This window comes from Gambusia affinis, linkage group LG18 (genome assembly GCF_019740435.1).
Source record: "Gambusia affinis linkage group LG18, SWU_Gaff_1.0, whole genome shotgun sequence".
Classification (NCBI taxonomy): Eukaryota; Metazoa; Chordata; class Actinopteri; order Cyprinodontiformes; family Poeciliidae; genus Gambusia; species Gambusia affinis.
Window position 1 is genome coordinate 10973899 of NC_057885.1, and position 22159 is coordinate 10996057.

At 41.2% G+C, this 22159-nt stretch overlaps 2 protein-coding genes across 2 annotated transcripts; one reads left to right on the plus strand and one right to left on the minus strand.

Annotated features, from left to right (window-relative positions):
• Window positions 1-681: 681 nt before the first annotated feature.
• On the minus strand, window positions 682-10073 carry man2b2 (mannosidase, alpha, class 2B, member 2). The gene is made up of 19 exons (XM_044097283.1): window positions 9854-10073; window positions 9633-9779; window positions 8176-8281; window positions 7920-8092; window positions 7730-7845; window positions 7215-7392; window positions 6911-7109; window positions 6449-6639; window positions 6202-6373; window positions 5166-5302; window positions 4801-5078; window positions 4025-4216; window positions 3398-3641; window positions 3217-3327; window positions 2946-3138; window positions 1527-1673; window positions 1320-1432; window positions 1070-1187; window positions 682-979 (listed from the first exon to the last, which is right to left on the minus strand). Exons 1-19 carry the CDS (start codon window positions 9983-9985, stop codon window positions 882-884), a joined length of 3045 nt encoding a protein of 1014 aa, XP_043953218.1. The 5' UTR covers window positions 9986-10073; the 3' UTR covers window positions 682-881.
• Window positions 10074-10987: 914 nt separating this feature from the next.
• On the plus strand, window positions 10988-13137 carry smim20 (small integral membrane protein 20). The gene is made up of 3 exons (XM_044097284.1): window positions 10988-11181; window positions 11707-11763; window positions 12743-13137. Exons 1-3 carry the CDS (start codon window positions 11073-11075, stop codon window positions 12784-12786), a joined length of 210 nt encoding a protein of 69 aa, XP_043953219.1. The 5' UTR covers window positions 10988-11072; the 3' UTR covers window positions 12787-13137.
• The last annotated feature ends 9022 nt before the right edge of the window (window positions 13138-22159 follow it).

A 22159-nucleotide genomic window follows, 5' to 3' on the forward strand; every position in this document is an offset into this window, starting at 1 on the left:
GGCAGGAGGTTATATTCAGTGTGAAAATAACTATTAAACTAAACGAAATATCATAGATAACTTGAGTGAATGCAAAATACAGTTTTCCAATAACGGTTTCATTGATTAAGTGGAAAAAAAATTATTCAACCCGACCTGGCTCTATCTACAAAGCAATTGCCCTTTAAACCTATTAACTGGATGTGCCAGCTTGGGGAACAACAACTTCTATCAGGTATTTGCACCAATAAGCAACGAGTGTTTCATATGGCTTTAAATAAACGTCTGACAAATGTTCTTGCAGAATTGTTCAAATTTCACAATAAAAAATGGCTCCAACTGCACTTCACTGGAGTCCTAAATCTTTAGAAATAACTCTTTCCAGACTGATAGATCAGTGACTTTGTTTCTCATCTGTTATTTAATTTCTTTACATCAGAGTATGAAGTATTGGTTTCAGGGATCTTTCGGTGTACTTCAGGTTGTCATGAGTTCTGTGCAAGTAGTTTCGTGATTCTAGACGTTTGGCATTCAAATTGTTCTGTCTTTATTCAAAGATTTTTTACAACCCATTTGGATTTAGTTTGCGTCACTAGTTGAACAAACTTACCAACATTTGTGACTTCCTCCTCTGTGAGCCGCATAAATCTGACGAGATTTATGTTTGTTGTGGAAAAAAAAAAGAGGACACATTAAAACAAGTGGAAAAGAAATAATCACTTTAATCCGTCTGAGTCACAAGTTCATCCTCCTGCACATCATTCTCCGTTTAGAAAATGACAATCAAAACATTGTGCAAAAACTGCATTGAATCATTGAGCAGCAAACGTATTAAGTCTTCCAAAGTAACATAATTTGTCAAAAGAGCTGAGATCTTCACAGAAGACAGAAGGAGGGTTTGTTTAATCGTTCCTGGAGCTGAAGTGAATGAAGAAGGTCCTGATCTCTTTGGGTGAGATGGTGACGGTGAAATCCTGATTCTTCTTATGTTGGTCATTTTCTAAAACAGAAGGCGAGAAATATTTTTTGTTGAAAAACAAACAAACAAAAAGTCTAATTTCTTTCCTGTCTCATTTGGACCATTCCTCACTTTTCCTGGAGGCGTCTGCAGTTTTCCACCTCCACCTTCGCAGGCTTGTGATATTCCAGGTCCCTGTAAGCGAACGCTCCTCCAGGTCCCGCACTTCCCCCAGCCCCTTCAAAACGTCCTGATCGCACGAGAAGAGTCGGTCAAATAAAGTCCCACCAAAATGCAAAGAAGTTTCTGGTTGCAACATGACAAAGTGTGAATTGTTTTACATCGATGCGTCTACGTTTTATTTGTGTTTTTGCAACCGTACCTTTAGGTTTACTGTGACTGGCTTGGAAAGCTCAGGGTCCTCGTCCTCCTCAAACAGATGCATGACTCTCAGCAGAACCCGATCGTAGTCCGGCTCAGACCGCACCTCCTTTCCTGTTTACATTTCAAACAGCGACGACACAAATGCATGAGAAAAACGTCTGAATGCTAAGACGATCTGCAGATGCATCATTCAGTCACAGAGAACCTGAATGCAGGCGGCTGAGGTGAAGATCGTGGTCGGAGGTGTAGTTCCACCCTGGGATGCTGAGGCTGAGCAGGTGGAGGTTGGGAGGCAGAACAACTGGAGGCACTGGGGAGTTAAATCTGGGCTCTTTGTCCTTCCTGGACTTACCTATTAAAAAAAAGAAAAGACAGCTTTTTAAAACTCAAGCTTACAAGAACATGTTTTTTGTTTTTATGTAAAAATGCACAAAGGCATCAGGTCACTGCAATATGACAATTTTGTTGCTTGATTTGTCCAGATCAGTGACGGGTCAGTCAGAAATGTTTCACCTTTTTCCCCCCAATCGGTGAATGCAAGAACACTTTATTTTCAGATGAGGTGTTTAGACTGGAAGAAAGCACCAAATGTGTAAGAGGCTATTAAAAGGTAAAACACTTTTTTACAGCAAGTCTAAACTTATCTGAGGTTCATTCAGGTAAGAGCGAGCCAGACTTCCAGCAGACAACAGGAAGACTAAAAGGAGTACAATAAACATCGCTCTGTTTTATCCTTATCAGTCTGTTTCATGAAAAAAAACAATGGTTTGCAAATGTTGCCAGCTTTTTTTGAAATTGTAATAGAATTTACATTCTTTAGAAAACGCACACAGAGACTGTCATTCTATCTATGCTATGCTAACGGCGCTAAGATGCTAACGCCAGTGCTCCATTTTTTAAATGATTAAAAATCCTGATTTGCTTCTGATAAGAAATATGATGCCTATTAAAAGCAGCAAGTCTAGAGAAAATGTTCTCACTGTTGTTCTTATATCCTCTTACAGTTGTAACTTTCATACTTTTCAACAGTCATAGACTTCCTTATGTAGTCAAATATTATTATCTTTAATTCATGAAACTCCACAATGCCAAAGTTGGCCTTTCATTTGAAAAAGAATATTTCAAATTTCCCCTTTAATAATAATTATAATGTGACAAACTTGCTGACCCCAGTTTATCCACGTTTGATCTCTGGACAAACTTGCGTCAGCACCATTTAAAAAATATTTAATGCTTTGAGAAATCTGAAATGGCTTATCCTTCAATAAAAACAGATTCTTCAAAGCAGAGTGTGTGATCTGTCTATGGTTTCAATCATGCTTTGACAACAATCTAAATGAGACGTTGCAGTAAGAAAGTACAAACGGTCTATTGTTAAAGATGTTTGGGTTCATCTGCAGGTTCTGTCAGTAAAGTAAAACCCCAAACTATCAACAAGGTAGACAAAAACAGCAATTTAAAAATTAAATGATAAGATACTTTGTAATTATTCATCAATATTAAAACCCTTTACGTTTTACAATAAAATAATTTTGAACTTTCAGACAAAATGTCTTAAAAGACAAATTCAACTCAAAACAGCATCGGCAGATCAGCCGCGTCTCCTTCCTATGAAGATACTTACTAGGCCGGTCTATCGGCATAACGACGGGTCTGTGCTGCAGCTCTACCGCCCCCCTCTGGTACAGCGTGGATGTTGCAGCCACAGAACCAAGGATCATCCACAGGGTGGGCCTCACAACCGAGCTGTCGTTCAGCGTGAGGTTGTAGCCGAGGTTCCACTGCAAGTTGTTCCAAAGTCGGCGATGGAGCATCACCTGAGAGAAAATGAACACTTTGTAAAACACGTCTGTGACTAAAAATCACAAAGCAAGTGGTCGTTAGTGTTTCGTTACCTCTAGCTGTCCGTCCACTTGACTGGAGACACCATGAGCTCTGTCGCCGAGGAGCACCAGGCGGCTGATGTCGTCCTGGATGTAGGCCGTTCGGACCATGGGGAAGTAATTCTGCAGACAGGAAAATGGAGCATATTTACCACCAAACCTGAAAAAACACACAGTTTGTCAACTATCTTACCCTTGCTACAGTGTTATTGGTAAACTTCTTGTAGGTTCTCTTCATCATTTGGTAGCCATTGTCATCCGAGTACAGAGTCCTGTTGTTGTTGAGGGAGGAGCTGGTTCTGAGGACCACCTCTGTGTTGAGGCGCAGGGGGCCCAGAGAGTAGGTCTGCTCCAGCCTGTGGCACCAGGGCCCGGCCTCCGGATACTCTGGGACGCGCGTGGTGATCGAGTAGGCATAGTCCTCATCACCGGCCTCTCTAGAGAGGTCAATTAGAGTTGGTCATCCAGCATAGAAGGAGATGAAATCTTCTTGGTTACACCACAAAAACACAAAGTCTGACCAAGTACTTTTGATCTAGTTTCTAGTGCAAATATCTCAGTACAAAACTAACTTTTCATCAAGAAATAGTCAGGATATTGATAACAAAAAGTACTAGCTCAACTGGAAGAATATTTAACTTAGAACTAGTACTTTAAGCAATTATTTACCTAAAAAGCTCTTATATCTTCCTGGAAAATTGCTTGTAATTAGGTTTGTCCTATTTCAAGTGTACCAAGACTTTTACAGTAGAAACGTGACCAAAAATACTTGGTAGGATTTTGTGTTTTAGCACTGTTGTTCCAATCTCCAGTCACCGACCTGTAGAACCGCTGCCTGATCTCGGTGAGCACCTTTCCCGGGATTATCTCCATTTCCACGGCCTTGTAGGCCCGAACTGCCGACCCGTTAGCGCTGAAGATGTAGTTATCAGAGATGGGTCCTGCTTTCGCATCTCCATTGGCGTCGTATTCCCAGAAATCCTGCGTCATCATAATTCGCCTTTGCTCCTTTCTGCCGGTGAAGAAGCACAAGCCGTTTTCCCAGAGAGTCGTTTAAGTTTATGTTGCTCACTTAGTAATTAATCAGTTAGATTTTCGCATGTTCTTTTATTGTTGAAAATTGTTAACAACAGACGAGCGACAGTGAGCGACAGTGAGCGCCTGCCGCTAATCAGCCGTTACTGCGCCGAATAGCCGTTGGCTCGCTGAGTCAGGAGTGCTCACTGTGTTCTATACGCCCACTGGTGGCGAACTGCTGTAACTACAGTTTAATGCCCCTCAGTCCGAATAGAAGAGCAGCTTTAAAATAATTTCCATAGTCAAACAGAAGTCTTTAAATAAAGTAAGAAAAGGGAGGGGTTGAGTTATTTCTAACGTCCATTCTGTCACATTTATTTTACACAAAAGAACAATCGAGGGAGGTTTGACATACAAATCAAGTAGATTTATTTATTCAGACTCCAGTAGATTTTCCTTCATGACCATATCAACAGACAAACTCTCTGTGCTGGAACTGCATCCTGTTGAAAACGTGTAAAATGTTAAGTGTGTCAATGTGAGAGGAACATCTGGTTGTTTAGGAGGTTTAAAACTCACAGGTAGGTGGCGCTGTGGAGGAGGTTGGTGTCCTGGTCAAACATGAGTTTGTAGCAGCCGTTCATAACGGGCAGAAGCCGCCTTCCAGTTTTCCTCCAGTCCCTCACACGCCGCCGCTCGAACGCAACTCCTTGAGCTTTGTAGGTCCGCTGGCACTTGAACTTCCCAGAACACGGTGTCTCAGAAAACTGGACGGAGTACTTCCTGTGCTGAAGGCCGCCGAGCTGCACCACAAAGAAGAGATCGTAGGAGGTGTTGCACTGTGCCGACCTCTGGATCTGTGACACCAAAGGAGAGAGAGAAAGTTAATTTCAGAAGATGATGGTTGAACTAAATTACCTCAAACAGGAGGAGATTTCATGGACCTGCGCAGGGACGGGCTGTCCGTCGTCGTCATGGACGACTGCGCTCGGGAAGGTTACAGTCATGTTAACGACAGAGGTAATGTTCCACGCTAGCGGGTTGTAAATGATCACGTGTTGCTCCAGAGCCTGACCGGCACCTGAATTAGGAACATAAATAAACATCCACAACTGAATGCTGGAGAAACCCATTTGTTTACTGAACCCCATTTAAGTTCTGTTAAAACAAAGAGGTGATGTCAGAAACACGAGGCACGAAGAAGAAGAAATCGAAAAGTCAGACGCAACAAAAACTTTCTCAGAGTTTCAGCTACAAGGCCGTGGACTTGATTTAAAGTTGAAGAATTCGGAGCTAGCAACTTACTTTTCACTAACCCATCTCCACAGCATGACGCAGCCTCCACCTTACCTCGGTTTGTACAATGTTCTCAGTTACAAGATAAGAGAAAATCCATCAAAAAATGAACCTTGTGCAATGTTTTCTTGGTTTGTCTCTTTCAGAAGTCCACATGCCGAGTTATGTCTAATTCAAAGTTTTATTCCAGTGACAAAGCCTACCTACATGGCGTTAATTATTTATTAGAATAATGCATAAGAAGCCAATTCTGGGGACGCGTCACCTCGGCGTGGACAATTTTTACTTCAAAATTAATCACGATATTTTGTGGTGCTCGTATAATGTCAGTAAAAACGACTTAAAAAGCTATTTATTCCACCTTTTTTAGGTAAAATGTACCTGAAATTTGCTTCCTGAGGATGTCAGTTTCTTAAATCGTACTGCTCACTGTAACTGCATTTGATCATATTTTTAAATTTATTGATATTTATAGATGCTCTCATGGAGCAAATAGTGGAGAAAATAAGTTAAAAATAACAGTTACGATGTTCTTCTTTTCTTTCAAAAATCATGATTCTGAACTTATCGAGTCAACGATAAATCAAAACGATCATGATGAGAAATGTCTCACGCCAAGCGATACAATAAATGTCATCCCAGGAATGTACATTTATAAAAAGGTGGAAGGGTTTCAGCTCGTACCTTTTCCCTGGAAGCTTCTGCTGGGAACGCCGGAGACGTCCAGGTTCTGCGGCAGCAGGAAGAGTGCGGCTAGCAGCTCCTCAGCTCCCATCATGCCTTGCAGCAGGTGCTGCACGTACATTTCCGCCACTTTGGGAGACTCGGTACCAGTGATGCCGTCATGGTGCTGGACCTGGAAAGAATTACAGTACGTATCGATTCCCATTCACTTCTTCATGTTAAATTATATCTTTTCGAGGCGGATTACCTCGGCGACAGCCCAGCGCAGAGCCCTGAGTTTCTCCAGAGCCCAGGCTTTAGCTACCGGTCCGTCTGGGAAGCTGATCCGGTACCGGGTGAAGAGAGTCTCCGCTGCGCGCAGCCGGGAACTGGCCTGCCTCGCCACTCCCTTCAGGACATTTCTAGAAGCGTAAAACCCCGTCCATGCCTGGTAGGGCTCTGGGAAATGTAGCAAAAAACACTTCCTGTATGTGTGCATGTTACTCGCAACTGTCAGGGTTCATGTGGAAATTAAAAACTTTCCCACACTCAAATTTCCAGAGTTTGTAGTCCCAAACGACAGTTTTCAAGATGATAAATACTTCAGTTTACGATAAATTTAGGACAAGGATGGGAACAAAGTCTGGAAAAACAAATATTCTTTCATTTGTGAAAGAATGTCCAACTTCCCATTGTTTACTCTGCGAGAATACACACTGCCTACACACACCTGTCGAATATGGTAGAAAATCCTCACTCCCACGGACATCCCAGGTAACATTTGATTGGTGGACTGACTGGAAGTACTCGCTCAGAGTCGCGTACTGCACCGTTACGCCGAACTCCTTGCTGTTCTGGTTGATGTACGTTAGGAGAGGGTCCATGTTCCTGAACTGCACTGATGAGTTGTAAAACTGTTTGTCACAGCCCTAAAAAAACAAACAAAAAAAACAACAAAGATTCTGAAACTGATTTCAAGACTGAAACCCTTTCCAGGATAAAAGTCATGAAAATGAGAGTTTGCATCCCCCCACCCAAGGCCAGAGCAAATGGTTGGTCCTGAACCACGCAGCCCTCTGCTTGATGTTCTCCGCCATGGTCTGAGCGTACGCGTGCACCGTCTCCTTGGTGACGGGGAGGCTCATGTTGGGGTAGACTCCATCTTTGGGGGGGTCCGGGAACAAAGCGACACCGTTCCAGTAGAAACCGGATCTGAGGTGGAAGAGCAAGCTTTTAGTTATTAAAACTGGAGTAAATTAGGGTTTTGCTATGCTAACAAACAGAACCAGGTTTCTTTTGGAGGTTTGGTTGTGGATGTTGGTTATGCTTAGTACTGACTCAATATGAATGGATGCCACACTTTTTAGAGTTTTATTAGTAAAACCTCTTTGAAAGCCATAGATTCATCTCCCTCCGCTTCTCTATTATTCTCCACTTTGTGTTGGTCCATCGTATTAAATCCCAATAAAATGTAATAAAGAAAAGTTAAAGGGTATAAATCACTTTGTAAAGCACTGTAGTTAGAGAAGGAACTATTAACATAAAGCACCTGTTGGAGAACGGTATGTGAGACGGCGTGCAGTAGCTGTACTGGTCCATGGTGTGTGTGAAGATCTCCTGTTGGGCTTTCAAAGAGGGAGACCCTCTCCACACAAACTGCAGTTTCTGAAGTCAGAAAACAGCCAGTTAGCAAAAAACCTCAATCCGCTTCCTATTGCAGTCTGCAGAGCCGAGGCCACCTTGTTTTTCTGCATGCCGTCTTTGAGGTCGTAGTCGATGCGAGAGATGAGGTGAGCGTTGAACCCGGCCAGGGAGAACAGCACCGGCGTGGTGGCCGAGGCGCCAAACGGATCCACGTGCCAGGAGAACTGCGGACGCACGCCGAACGTTTGGTACAGGAAGCCGTGACCCTCTGAAACAACGGCAGAGTCAGCAGGACGGGTGAGTCTCGACAGCAAACCCCGGGGGGAACGAGAGGAGCAGGAGTAGGGTTACCGGTCAGCTGCAAGATCTCGTCTTCCAGGTCCGTCACGGCCTCATCGTGCATCACTTGGCCTCCGATGATGAACTCCAGGCGACCTTCTTTCACGAGCTGCCGGACCTAGATGGGTGAATTCACAAGATCAGCTTAAATCCTGCAGCAAAGTAACAACAATCACTCACCGGGACAAATAACACTCAAAAGACAAGGTTTTTAAAAAAAATTCATTTAAATTTATTTATTTTTTCCCCTCCAGGGGGTCTTTTGTGGGCTCTAGTGTCCCTTATATGACAGTAGGCTGACAGGAAAGGGGGAGAGAGAGGGGGGAAGACATGCGGCAAATGTCGCCGGGTCCGGGAATCGAACCCGCGACGCCCGCGTCAAGGACTGAAGGCCTCCAAATGTGGGTCGCGCTATCCCCTACGCCACCACAGCACGCCAATTCATTTTAATTTTTAAGGAAATCTTTCAAAGGAAGGTAACTTAATAGCGAGTCAAATGCAGTTTGAAAGTGGTTTAATTCCTTAAGGCCATGTTGTTGCAGTTCTATTTTGTTTCATAAGTTCATGTAAACCAACTATTTTCTAACCAACATTTCAAAGTACTAAAAGATCTTTTAAACTTCTGATGCTGCATTCAATGCTAACTGGGAATTTAGAAGTCAGTTTTGCAGAACAGGTTTATCTGGGGCTATAAATCTCTCTGGTGGTGTGGGAAGGTGCGATCGAGGCGGTAAGCACAAATAGACAGTTAGCCAGGGCATTATTCATCCGAGAACTGCCACTGATCTCAGTCACAGAAAATATATGCTTTGATGGTGTGTAAATAAAAACTCTGGAGCCACATTTCTCTGTTTACATTTTGCCTTCAAGGTGCCAGTCATAGTGCTTTCAATTCATTATAACAAAACAAAACGGCATTTATTGCAAGCAGGTTAGCTTTCAAGAACTGTAGTAAAAGAAAATGATTATAGTATGTCTGCCTTTAACAGTCAGAACCAGAGGTGGGCAGATCGATCCAAAATATCAATACTGACGTGGTGATAAGATTGATATTTTTGTTGATTCCCTCTTGAAACTGTATTTTATTTTTCATTGTAGTTTCTCAACCCTATCATAAAAAGATTCTGGTATGATTTGCTCTCATAGACTAATTTTTTGTACTTTTTTATTTCTTTTTTTTAGAAATTAATCCACACAAATTTGCACTGTTTTTAGATGCTTATTGTGTAAGTATGTCATTTTGTAGACACCTGTCCTAGGTTTTAATAAAAAAATAATAATAATTCAAAGTAAAACTTTGCCTAAAAGTCAGACTTTTGTTTATACACTTAAGTATTGGTACTGGTATCAGTATCAGCGACACCGATACTATATTTACTTGGTATCGGATCAATACCGAAATATGCAGCGTTGCACACGTCTAGTCAGTACAGATAGCTAATCATGTGATTGTAGATGGGTGTCCATACTTGTTTCTTTTGTGTGTCCGAGGCCACTGAGTCCCACCACAGTCTGAAAAACTCCTGCTCCACAGAGATAAACCTGCGCCCCTTCACCTTTGACAGCTCCTCCGTCACGCTGCTGTACACGTTGGCCGCATAGGCGTGCATACTCTCCTGCAGGACACACTCATGTTTAGAATAAAATAAAACAGCACTCTATAGGATGACTGTAGCATGAACACAACAACCTGGATGGTGTACACCCAGCCTACATCCATGTGGCTGTGAGGAATGACAAATGTTTGAATGGGCTCGTCCTCTCCGGAAGTTTTACCGCAACAGAACCAGAAAGCGAACACGATGAGGGATAAAAGATGCATTCTGTCAGCTCAAAAAGGCGACAGGAGCTCTGGCGAAAAGCTCCCTAGCGTTCACCAACACTTCCTCATTTCCTTATTATTGTTTTGTAAAGAGCATGTGACTGGACTCGCCTCCTTTACAGTCAGCTGCCGAATGACGTAGGAGGCAACGTCGAAAAGCGGCGTGGGAGGAGTTTAGCAACTGGAAGAGGTGGACGAAGAGCTTCTTTGTAATTGGTTGAGTGAAATCCATTTAATGAAAGAAGTAGGGATAAAAAGTTAAGGAATACACATGCATAAACAACTCTGCTGTAGTAATCTATTTATTATTATTATTTTATCAACTCTGTTTGTTTTGTCAGTACTGTGTATATCAAAGGTTGTGTGCTTCTAACCTACTTATTTTTAATGCACCTATTCTTTTGTCATTGGTTCAGTAAAATCCATTTATTATAAGTTACTTTTTTTTAAAATATATATCTTTTTAATAATTTTATTGTTACTGTTTTATTTCAATATACTTATTTTCTGTAATTTCTGCACTATTATGTATGGTTATTTTTACATTTCCCTACATGTTCTTGTTATTCCGTCCATTGTTAAATTTTCGAAACTCATTTTTTACAACTACCACATTTAAATGGGTTAACACTTAAACACGGTATTTTTTAAAAGTTTTTTTTTTCCTGTATTTATTCATTTCTTTCTTCTGTTTTATGCTCTTGTTGCTTTTTGTCATTGGTTCAATAAAGTAAACCGGAAAGAAACACACAAAACATTTAGATGCATAGTGCTACTAGTGTATTATTTAATTTATTCTCTCAGTTTTTACAACACTTGTTGTTTTTTTGCTTTTATTATTATTATGTGTTATTATTAATATTTTTAGCGGTAGGTTTGCAATATTGTCTTTACTTGGCACAATTTTAAGAGGCTAACCCCGCCTTCGCCACGCGCCCGTTTGGTTCGCCGGCTACAAAATGTGGCGCAGCCAATCGTGACGACTCATCCGGTACGCTGGCTCTAACCTTTCCCACCGGAAGCAGTCATGTAAAGTAAACCCTGAGAGCTTCTGGAGGTGACAGGGAGCTTCACATGTAACAAAAAGATGTCTAAAAACACTAAAATAGTTCTGGTGTTTGGAGGCTTTATAACGGCGGTGGCCGCTGCGTTTTATCCCATATTTGTCTACCCTCTGACACATAAGGAGGAATACAGTAAGTAACCGCCAAGACTATGTTGTAAATAGAAGTTTGTATCATTTCGACGTCTAATTAAAGTCACAGCTAAAACGCAATGTTGTTTTTTTTCCCCATTTAAATAAAATTAACCAATCAGAATCGACTTTGGGTAATTTCAACAATCGTTTTAATGTTCGACGTCCTCTGGTTTGTCTGGGAGCAACAATAAGAAGTGTTGGTGGGGATGATTTGAATGGATTTGTATATTTTTCTTGTTTGATTACACATTTAACTCAATTCAGAATTACTTTAGTTATCCTAGAGGTAAATTAAATGTTATAAAGGATTATTCAAGTATCTTCACAATGTTGTTGTGAGCTGGAAGAACCTCTGGTAGCAGTCAGCCTTGCAGTGAATCTGAAGAGGCCTCTGACTGAAGACTTGTTAGGAAATAAAAGAATGAGAATTACCTACAATGTGCTAGTGTTTTTCAGCAGTTCATTCATAAAAATATGTGACCGCAGTGGAATATATAACCTACATCCTGTTGTCCTCTGCTAGGAGAAGTCCAGAAGGCGAATCGGGTAGGAATCAACCAGGCCGATATTCAGCCTGCAGGTAAGAAAGCTGCTCAGATTTAAAGTTTTGTCAGCTTTTATTTAACTTAAATGTCACTCCACACTAGAAAAGCTCAAAGCCAAACAGAATCTCTCTCAACCACCCCCCCCCCCCCCTCCCACACACACACACACAAAATTTTCCTTCTTTAAGTAGCAATACTACCAACAATAGTTTCATTAGAAATTAGAAACATAAGTTTCTCATGCACACAGGTGCAGACATCTGGGTTTATATAACCAGTATGGTGCGAGTACTTGTTTAATATTTGATCAGAGCTTATTTACAATAATCTGATCCCACCTGGATCTCCCAAAATGTACACCCATGGCACCTTGTGGAATACCAAGAGAGTATTAATAAAAAATCAGCTAGAAAACTGAAAATCCTTTTCTCAATAGGATAAGGATTTAGAACAACCTATGGATTTAGATCTATAGAACGTCTGAGGGACGAGTTCATTTGAAGAGGAGATCTAACGCAGAGGTCTCAAACTTTTCCGTTCGGCATTTTTTGTTTATATCCCTTCTCCAAAACATAAACTAAATTGTTGAAAAATACTTGATATGCAGTCAATTCTTCAATAGCAAAGGTGTCCAAAGTCAATCGTCAAGACCGTTGCACTGCCTTTTTTAGATGTTGCCAAAGTCGGCACACATGAATCAAAACAATTGATTCTGCTAATGAGCTAGGTAGCATGCCGAGGAGGCGATTAAGTCGTTTGAATCAGCAGTTTTGGAGCTGAAACGCCCCTGAAACCTGCAGAGCACTTACATCTAGGACTAGAGTGAAAAAGAGAGAAGAAGAAAAACAAAGGAAATGCTGTAGAAGAGGAGAAACTCTCTCAGCTAGTTATAACCCAATCATTAATGTCAAGATAATATAATGCTTCAATTGAGAATTATCACTGTTATGGCAAGGTATTCCTGTGTTTTCTGAATTTATGTGTTTTTTTTGTTTGTTTTGTTTTTGTCTGAAGGTGTGAAGATCTGGTCTGATCCGTTCAAGCCTGTAGAGAAATGAAGACGGATGATCCCACAGAAGTCCTGCTCACTGATGCTATTGAAATCATGAATATGTTTTTGGAGTGCTTGGTGTGTGCCTGAGTGAAATACTTACCGATTTCTTTGACTGCTTGGGATGCGTTTCTGTTTAAATAAAGTCAACCAATAAAAATGTAAGAAGTGATCGTGTTTTTGTTGACCACAAGGGGGCGTACTGTCCCCTCCTGTTCTGAAAGGCACCGAAATAGGGAAAGCTTTATTTTAAGGGAGGGTGTTGGGAAGGGAGAATCTTTGTATTTCTAAAAGTCTCACTCTGGTATGCAGTATGTAAGTAATTATAATAAAATGTAAAAGTTTGTTTACATGTCTCCTTTTGAGCCTACTTTGACGTTTTATTTGCTTTTAGATGACGTGGGACTCGTAAAATCACTTCAACAGCAAGAAGGAGCGTAATGTGCAAGATGTTTTTCTTCCCTAAAATGGAAACCCAAGAGCCAACGTTATTCTAAGACAGATTGGTTTGCATTATCATCTCCCCGTCAAGAGACTTTGGGTTCAATACGCATGTAGTATTATCCATGGGCTGAACTGACAGGGCAGACCCACGATGGGCCTTTCAGAAACCCACTCGATGTGGTCCAGACTCCCTTTACGAGACCACTAGTGGTGTAAAAGCAGAGAATTTCTAAACTGATGTTCTTTTTCCTTTTTTTTTCCTTCCCCCCTTTCCTTCTGCACTTTTGTGGTTTCCTGACATTGACCAGCTTCTACTTTAGGAGTTTTGTCCATCAAAGTGCTTCAGGGGGCAAGATGGATTAAGAAAAAGCCAAAGCAAAATGTGTTTATGGTTCTTCACAGATGCGACTTTCCTAAAGAAGCCCCTTAAATCCTTTACGGTCCTCCGTGTGGCCTCCACTTTTTTTCCCCTTTTTTTTTATATTCTTGTTGCCAGTGATCGCCACTCTTCCCTCCGAGCCCCACTCTCCCACCACCAACCAACAACCCCCCCTGTGTTTATGAGAGATTGTTATTGTTGGACGGTGTTCAGAAACAAGAGAAAACTCAAGAGCGCGGCTGCTTGGAGAAATAAGAGAGCCGAGGGGTGAAGGAGCGGATGAAGAGGAGGGAAAGTGGCGGCTGAGGAGAAAACAAAACAAAAAAACACACAAGAAGAAGCAGAAATTCCTCTCATTCCCCGCTGGTGTTTTCCAGATTCCTCAAGCGACAGCTCCGCAACCAGAGGGGAAGCTGAAGCGAACGACGAGCGGAAGAGAAGCGCATTCTTCTAGGGACGCGTCACCTCCACGCAGAATAAAGATACTTGATCTCTGCTGCTGAGCCGGGCAGGCCGTGAGGCGAGGGCCCTCGGCTTTGAGGTCCCCCCCTCTCCCCACTCCTTCTTGAGTGACTGCTGGAGGAGTCGTGCACACCCAAACTCACTCCTTAAATCTCTCTCTCCTCTGAAAGCAGGGGCACCTTGGAGTTGATGGCCGCCTTTTCGTGTCTCTCTCTCTCTCTCTCTCTCTCTCTCTCTCTCTCTCTCTCTCTCTCTCTCTCTCTCTCTCTCTCTGTTGTCTAGTCCTGTTGATGTGCTTCGCATCACATTCAGTTGTATATGGAGGGACAACCATGTCTATAAAACACTGCGAGAGGTCACGGCGCACTTCAAACTAAACGTCAACACAACAATATCGCCACCACAGCTCTTTTTCTTCCCCGACCATTAACCCATCACACAAATCTCTCGCCGCCATTGAGGAAGGTTTGGAAAGTGGCGAGACGTCCTCGGAGCACTCTGTATCTCTTAAAAAAAAAAGCCAATTAGCTGAGGTTTCTTTCTAATTGCCATGGGAACAAGGGTCGGACCTGAAGGAAGGGGAAAGGAGCGAGGCTTTAAGAAGGGATTTGGCTTGTACGGCTATCAAAACACAAAGGGAAATTGATCTACTTGAAAGTAGGAAAAATATCTGAATAAACTGAAAAGTCGCCCTGTTAATCACCAGACTAAGATTTAGTTGTATAACTGAACTGCTTTTGCATAGAGTCAACAAATTCTGGCAACTGTGAGCAGGTATTCAGCCCAGGATGATTGGAGTACCGTCCATACTTCTTCTACGGCAGGTTTTGCCTTAGAAACAGCTTGTTTGATGTTTTCTATTGGATTCAAGACCGAGGATCAGGTCCTGTTGTTTTATTGTTCGTACACCAAGATGCTGCTCACTTACTGGTGAGTATTTTCATTCTCTGTCAAAGTACCTTACCTTTAAAACACTGATAGTACTTTTTGTGACAAACATCAAAAATGTACCTCTGGCCACCTGACCAAATTTCATCAACATGCTCCTTAAGTAAATGTATTAGGGCTCCTCCTCTGCTTCGACAAAAAAAAAAAAAGAAAGATAAATAAAAAATGCAACACAGATGGATTTCCTCTTACAAACCAAGCGGGCCCCAGGTTTGACATCGCCAACATACGGCCTTGTAAAGCTATCTACTGGAGTGCCGTCCTCACTCTGGGATCTCAGCAGGCGCGCGGCTGAGGAAACAGAAGCTTTCTGTCTAAAGCAACGTCGGGAAGAAGGAGAAAGACACCGGCTGGCCACCCAGCAGGCCAGAGAGGTCGATCCCACACACCAATCCCATCATTGGTATGGCCCAGAGTTGGCTGGGCCTGCAGCATCACTAGATGACTAAAATGGCTTAATTGAACTCCAAACACTCCACCTGTCTTGTTTCTTGTTTATATTTTCACACTGTAGCCATTTTCTCTTTTTACAATCTCAATCTTTCATCCAGATTAAAATTTAATAAAGATTTAGTTGTAATTTTAGTGATTTGTATGCATTTTAGTTTCAATATAGATTTAGCTAAAACACGAACGAGTGAAGTCAAGGAGCGTGTTTCCACAATTGGTTTCTCCAAAACTTCCCAGAACCTTTTCACACACCTGGCAGTTTATGTGTGTGTTATGTCCGTTTGTTTGTGATACCTTGTGGAGACCATTTTCCTGACACACACTACGCTGTGGGGACCCAGAAGGGGAAACGCTGTTTTTGGGTCAGGGGTTAGATTTAGGACTAAGTGTTGGGATTAGGGTTAGAATAAGGGTAAGGGTTAGGCCGGGGGTCCCCAAAGTGGGCCCTCGAGGGCCGGCGTCCTGCATGGTTTAGTTCTCTCCCTTGTTTAACACACCTGGATCAAATTATGGCTCTTTAGAAGGCCTAAGAAGAACAATGACATGCTGAAAAGGTTGTTGGTACTTCCAGGGATAGAACTAAAACGTGCAGGATGCCGTCCCTCGAGTACCGACTTTGTGCACCCCTAGTTTAGGCTGCAGAAATGAATGGAAGTCAATGGAAAGTCCTCACAAAGATAGCCATGCAAGCATGTGTGTGCGTGTGCATCTGTGTGTGTGTTATACCACTTCCACTAGGATCTAAAAACCGGACCATTTACGTAGATCATGCCCCATGATGCCGAGCAGGTCTTTCAATCAGCGGAGTTCAGGATGTGTTTAACATTGGTGAAATATGACTAACACCGTATTGTTCTCAGATTATATATTTTTTTTGTTCACGGTGGTTAACAGTCACAGACCACCGTTAAAGACTGCATGGAAATGTATAGTTGGAATGGATTTTAAATAGACTCCAGCGATCCAGATTCCCAGAAATGAGAGCCCTGATCAGGATTCCTACTGGCTACCTAAAGATACAATAGCTTCTGAGAATTTTATCATGGTTAAGTGCCGTTTTCTTGTTAAATTTCTGCTTTTTTTCGGTTTCAGCCTTGGTTTCTACAGTGAAAGCACACATGGGGAGAAAAAAGTACACCAGTAAACGACCCAGATTCCTTAAAAGGTGGAACAGCAACACAGGAACAACCAATTTTTATGATTTTCTTATTCTTATATCTGTAGGTTAAAAAGCATTTCTTTATAGGTAACATATTTAGAATGTGGACTTAGCTTATCATGCAACACATAGATGTACTTTTGTTATTTGAAACTTCAGAGTCTAATTGGCTTATTCTCCAAATCATCCAACCATTCCACATGGATTAAATTTGATCTAATTGCATCTAAATGCCCCCAGAGTTTTCAGTCTGTTTTTATCCATGAACAGTAAAATCAATCATTCTGCATAAGATGCTATGAAAACTGGGACAAAAAATGTTCCAACAACACAACTGGCGGTGGCAGCATCATGCTATGTTTTTTTTGTTTTTTGTTTTTTTTAGAGACTGGAAAAACTTGAGACTCTGGACAACGACACAGAGTACAAGTGCTCATATCAAAGCTGCGGGCCTAGTCAAAGATCTGACCTTCATACAAATTGCAAATCAGAGGTCCAACTTGAAAAGTATTGACAGAACTCTCAACCTCTATTAGTGCAAAAGATTTTCCGCTGTAATTGCAGCACAATGATACAAAAAAGTGGTTGTTTTGTGAGAAGATGTGGAAAAGCTCAGATGGTACCAATGGTTTTGCAAGACACCGAACCTCCCTAATACTCAGAGTATTTATGTTCTGTTTTCAAAACAAATATGATTTTATTTTTTTATAGCATTACACTTGATAAATCTCCCAAAGAAAGGCAAAAACATGTCAGAACAAAGAGGGCTCAGATGCACTCGTGGCTTAACTTAATGAAGCCCCATTTCTTCACGACTCCTCAGGCGCTGAGCGTTATTAAGCAACACTTCTGTGTGAGGTAAGTAGGAAATGTTTAAATATGGCTTCAAGGGTGCCAAAACCTTGTCTGCTTGGCCGCTATCCGCGAGCAGACCTCAGGAGGAAACATTTGAGCAATCAGTTGGAGTTCAAAGTTTTAAAAAGGCCTTAATATTTCCTGTATTTTTATAGGATTTTGTCCCCCTGCCTCTCCCCTCCCATCAACAGGGAGGATAATCTCTCTTATAGGCCGATGTATTTCGGCTTTAACTTGGTTGTCTCTTGTTTGATTGATTTCTTGGAAACAAAATGCTGCAAACCACAATTACATTTCACTTAGGGCTCTCTCTCTCTCTCTCTCTCTCACGCACACACACACACACACACACACACACACACACACACACACACACCCCCACAAGTGAAATATTATCATCACCCATCCCAAGCACACACCACTACATCACGGCCCGCGCGTGTGTGCAGGACTGGCCGTCAATCAGCGGTGTATGGCAGGTTTCCGTTTTACAGACCCATTACGATCTTTAAAACGTCTTTTTGCACCAGAACTGCAGGCCGGCTGTTGATTTAGGCAGGGTTACCGACAACCAGGGCCAGAGCTGTAAGCGATCACGTTATGCTTTTCCAAAAGCTCTCGAAAGAAGCCAGGAAGAGAGAAGAGTGGAGGGAGAAGTGGACATGATTCATCTGCCACCTTAATGCCTGACACATGCATTCGCTTAAACGACTCTGCAGCCTATCAAAGTCATCACTCACTTAAGAGAAAATGTGGAAAGCTCTCAAAACTACTTTTATTATTATTATTATTATTGTTATTATTCTTAGTGGAGCTGTTTTCATTCATATTTCCTGGCAGGACTTTTATTTTTCCTTCTTCCATTCAGTTTGAGGGACTCCTTCAATACAGGGCCTAAGAATTATATTAGCAGCACAACATAATGTCCGGCGTTTCACAGAGCTCGTTAACAGTGTGTTGTGCCATAAAAAAACCCCAAAACGGTCAAATGTGCGACGAGGATGATCTAATGTGACATACAGAGTCATGTTTTAGTTTAGCTCAGTGTGCAACAGGACTGAATGAGTCACAGTGTTTTCATCTGGCTTCACGGGTTGTTGTTGCGGTCGGGTTTAAGTAGAAAGACGATCAAACATTTGGCTTTGCGTGATTCACATTTCGTATGTCACATCGTTGCAACAGACTTCAGTGGGTTTTATCTGACTGACCGACACAGAGGGGAGGACAACTCCTCAGCGGATGGGAAACAATCCATGCTTCTCTGTTTTGATTTTGATTTATTTATTTTTTTTTGTAAATGCAAATTCGAAAACAACGGCATGCATCTGATTCAGCCCCATTTACTCTAATGACCATAAATAAAATCGAGAACAGTAAGTTCCCTTCTGATGTCATCTGACTATTAGACGACCGCACAAGTACCAAGACATGATCGTCCATCTGAACTGAAAGGTTGGGCACAGAGAGCTTTAATCAGAGAAATAGGATCAGGTATGAAGGTTCACGCAAGTTTGTAAAGTGAAAAAAGAAATTCTAAAAAAACAAGATTAACAATATCAACTGTAATAATAATAATAATAATAATAATAATAATAATAATAATAATAATAATAATAATAATAATAATAATAATAATAATAATAATAATAATAATAATATACTGTGTAGTCATTAGAACTATTGAACTCACGATCCAGGGAATGTGGAACTAAGTTAAAATAAAAATATTACAATGTCCTAGTCAAAGTCCAGTCCTAAATCTGATTGAGAATTTGTCAGAAATACTTTTCTTTTAGTCTAAAAAGAACCCAAATGCGAAAAAAATAATAATAAATCAGCCTCCGCCTCTTCCATACTGCCAGAAAAATAATGCAGAAGAAGATTAGCTAGAAGAGGCAGAATAAATATACACTCCAGATTTTCATTTATATACAATTTTGAAATCCACGTGTCATTTCCCACCTGCGTTTATGAGATACTTTATCATTCTGCCATCTAAAACCCAAAGCAGTTCCATACATCGAAGTTTGTGGATGTGCCGTTACAAAACGTTTGCAAAAGTAGAAGGAGATTTAATCGTCCTTGTATTGAGCCAGCTTTACAACTGTTGCGTGTTGAGCTGCATTTAACTTCGTGTTGTATTTTCAAGCAAACGCCGGGGCGGTTGAGCGCCTGCACGTTCCACGTGAGTTTTCATCAGGGCCTCGAGGATATGACAACCGAATGGATGACTTGGTTCTGAGAGGGAATTCTGGGAAAGTTGAGGAATTTTGGACGCCTTGACGGAAGACAGACTGTCCTCTCCTGGCTGTTTCCCCGCCGAGCAAGAGGAGGAGGAAGAAGAGGAAGTGTGCAGTACTGCAGTGTGTCCATGCAGTGGGAGTTAAGGGCGTCCTGAGGGAGCTGACCCAGAACAATGACAGGTTTTGCAGTGCTAGAGCCAAGCATGTGACCCCTAAATGTGGATAACATCAAACTTAAACCAGCACTGAGTCTAGCTGGCGTCCAGATTTAATTCAACAAAGTCGATTTAATTTCAAGTAGTCTAAAAAAAAAAATCACTAACAATCTCATGTTGGTAATTTGTAAGGAATCACTTATTGTCATGCATGTTGGATCAACTGGGTTGTGTTTTTTTTTTTTTCTGACAGCTGTAAGACAGAGCAGGAGGACTGAAAATTATCCAGACAGTGTGTGTGGTGTTCAGGGTGCAGCTGTTAGTCCGGCTTGCCAGCAAAAAATAAATGAATAAACATATTTCATCATTAGCGATTCTGTCACAGAGATATGCTCATATTTTAAATATATATATATTTTACAGTTATAGGACATTTTTTTTTCAGATAATGCTCAAAAAAAGAGAAAATGTTTCAAATTGGCAGAGGCTTGGATAGTGTGGAAAGCAGAGTGAAGCTGAATGAAAGTGAAGATGATGACTGGTTGCTTTATGACTTGGCTCCCCAAAGGTTCGCCTTCATCGGAGACTCGCAGATGAGATTTCAATATCTGACCTCATCTGGTACTGGAACAATGCGATAATGAAGCAGTGATTCAAGAATCTTTCGTTTCAGTTTTTCACTGAAGTTTAATGCGCGGGATCGGCCATATGAAAAGCTTATTGGTGTTTTTAAAAAGTTTCTTTAGCAGAAATATTGATGGAAGTTCAAATCGTCACAGTCTGTGGTTGAACGGGCCTGGAAACAAAAAGGTTTAATGACTAATCCAAGGCTGAGAGACGAAAACAAACACGACCAGCTAATATTCCAAGAGGAAAAGAGAAATGATCACAGCGAATGATGCTGTGACATTCAAAAGATACATTATTCTGCACAGATAATCAGGATCACAATCAATCTTTTTAATCCAACAAAAAAATACTATCTAACGGATGATTTATGATTATCACACTAATTTATATTCGCTATCGATTTTAACTGAGTTGAGAGACACGCAAAGACAGTACAAAGATAATTCTGCGTGCTACTAAAGCTTCCCCACTGAGCAACAGACTTTATTTTCCTGCTAAGGTTAAACTTCATTTAGACATGAGTGAATGGTAAGTCTATCTATAACAATGGTGAAGATTTGATCTAAACTTTGCTTTAACTGCCACTAAATTTAGCCTAGAAAACAGGAGAATATCAAAGAGAGACTCAATAATTTCATTAAAAATTAATTTTGTCTTTCCTGTTTTTGGTATTGCTCTAATAATATTAATGAGAATAAAGATTCAAACAAAATCTGTGCATGGACTTTGGACAAATACTAAACAAATGTTCCAATAGTGCGTGAGTTTTAGGAAGGAGGCATCAAGAGAGCCTGATCAGCCAATCGGAGGCCTTCTTCAAGAACACTGGGATAAACAGCCATTGAGAAAAATGGATTCTACTACTTATTCTGCCACGTTCTTTAGAAATAGATCGAGAAAGAACATGAGCAAATTATTCAGTTGGACAAACCTTCCTCCTTCCTGGAGCTGTTTCATTCTTTCTATTCAATAAAAAGATTTTACAAGTAACTAATTATGGATTGTTTAAAAAAAAAAAAATCCAAATCTAAAAAAAAAAAGACTAAGAAAAAAACCATAATTAATATAAGAAACATAAAAGCAATACAAAACCGATGTGCTTACAAAGATTCGGACTCTTTCAACATAACATTTTAGAGCCATAAAAACAAAGGTTCAGGACGGCTGTCAGCATTGTGGCTAAACCGGCGAGTCTGTTCACACGTGACCTGGACAGGAAGCAGTTCTTGCCCGTGATTGGTCAGATCTGATGCTCACGAACACGACAAAGCACCAAGAGGTATCTGCTATTGAACAAAGGATAATAGCTCAGCACCAACCAGATGTTGAACTGTGACATTGTCAAATAAAATCTGAGTGGAACAAGTTAATTGCGAATAGAAAAAAACAAAAACAAAAAACAGGGAACAATTTCCGCACCAACACCGATCCCCAAACATGTCAGACGCAGACTCATTGCAGGAACAAAGTTTTAGTTGCTTTTCCCTGTCTGCCTCTGACCGCTGTATTTGTTTCAGTTGAAAGTTTTCTTTGCCAGGTTGTTAATGTCAGTGGTTGTGCTGGCAGTAGCAGGCGATGGAGGAATGTCTACAAACGAGAGGAGAAAATGACTCTCGATTCTGGATTTGTAACCAGTGGCTGACATCTGTTTCAGC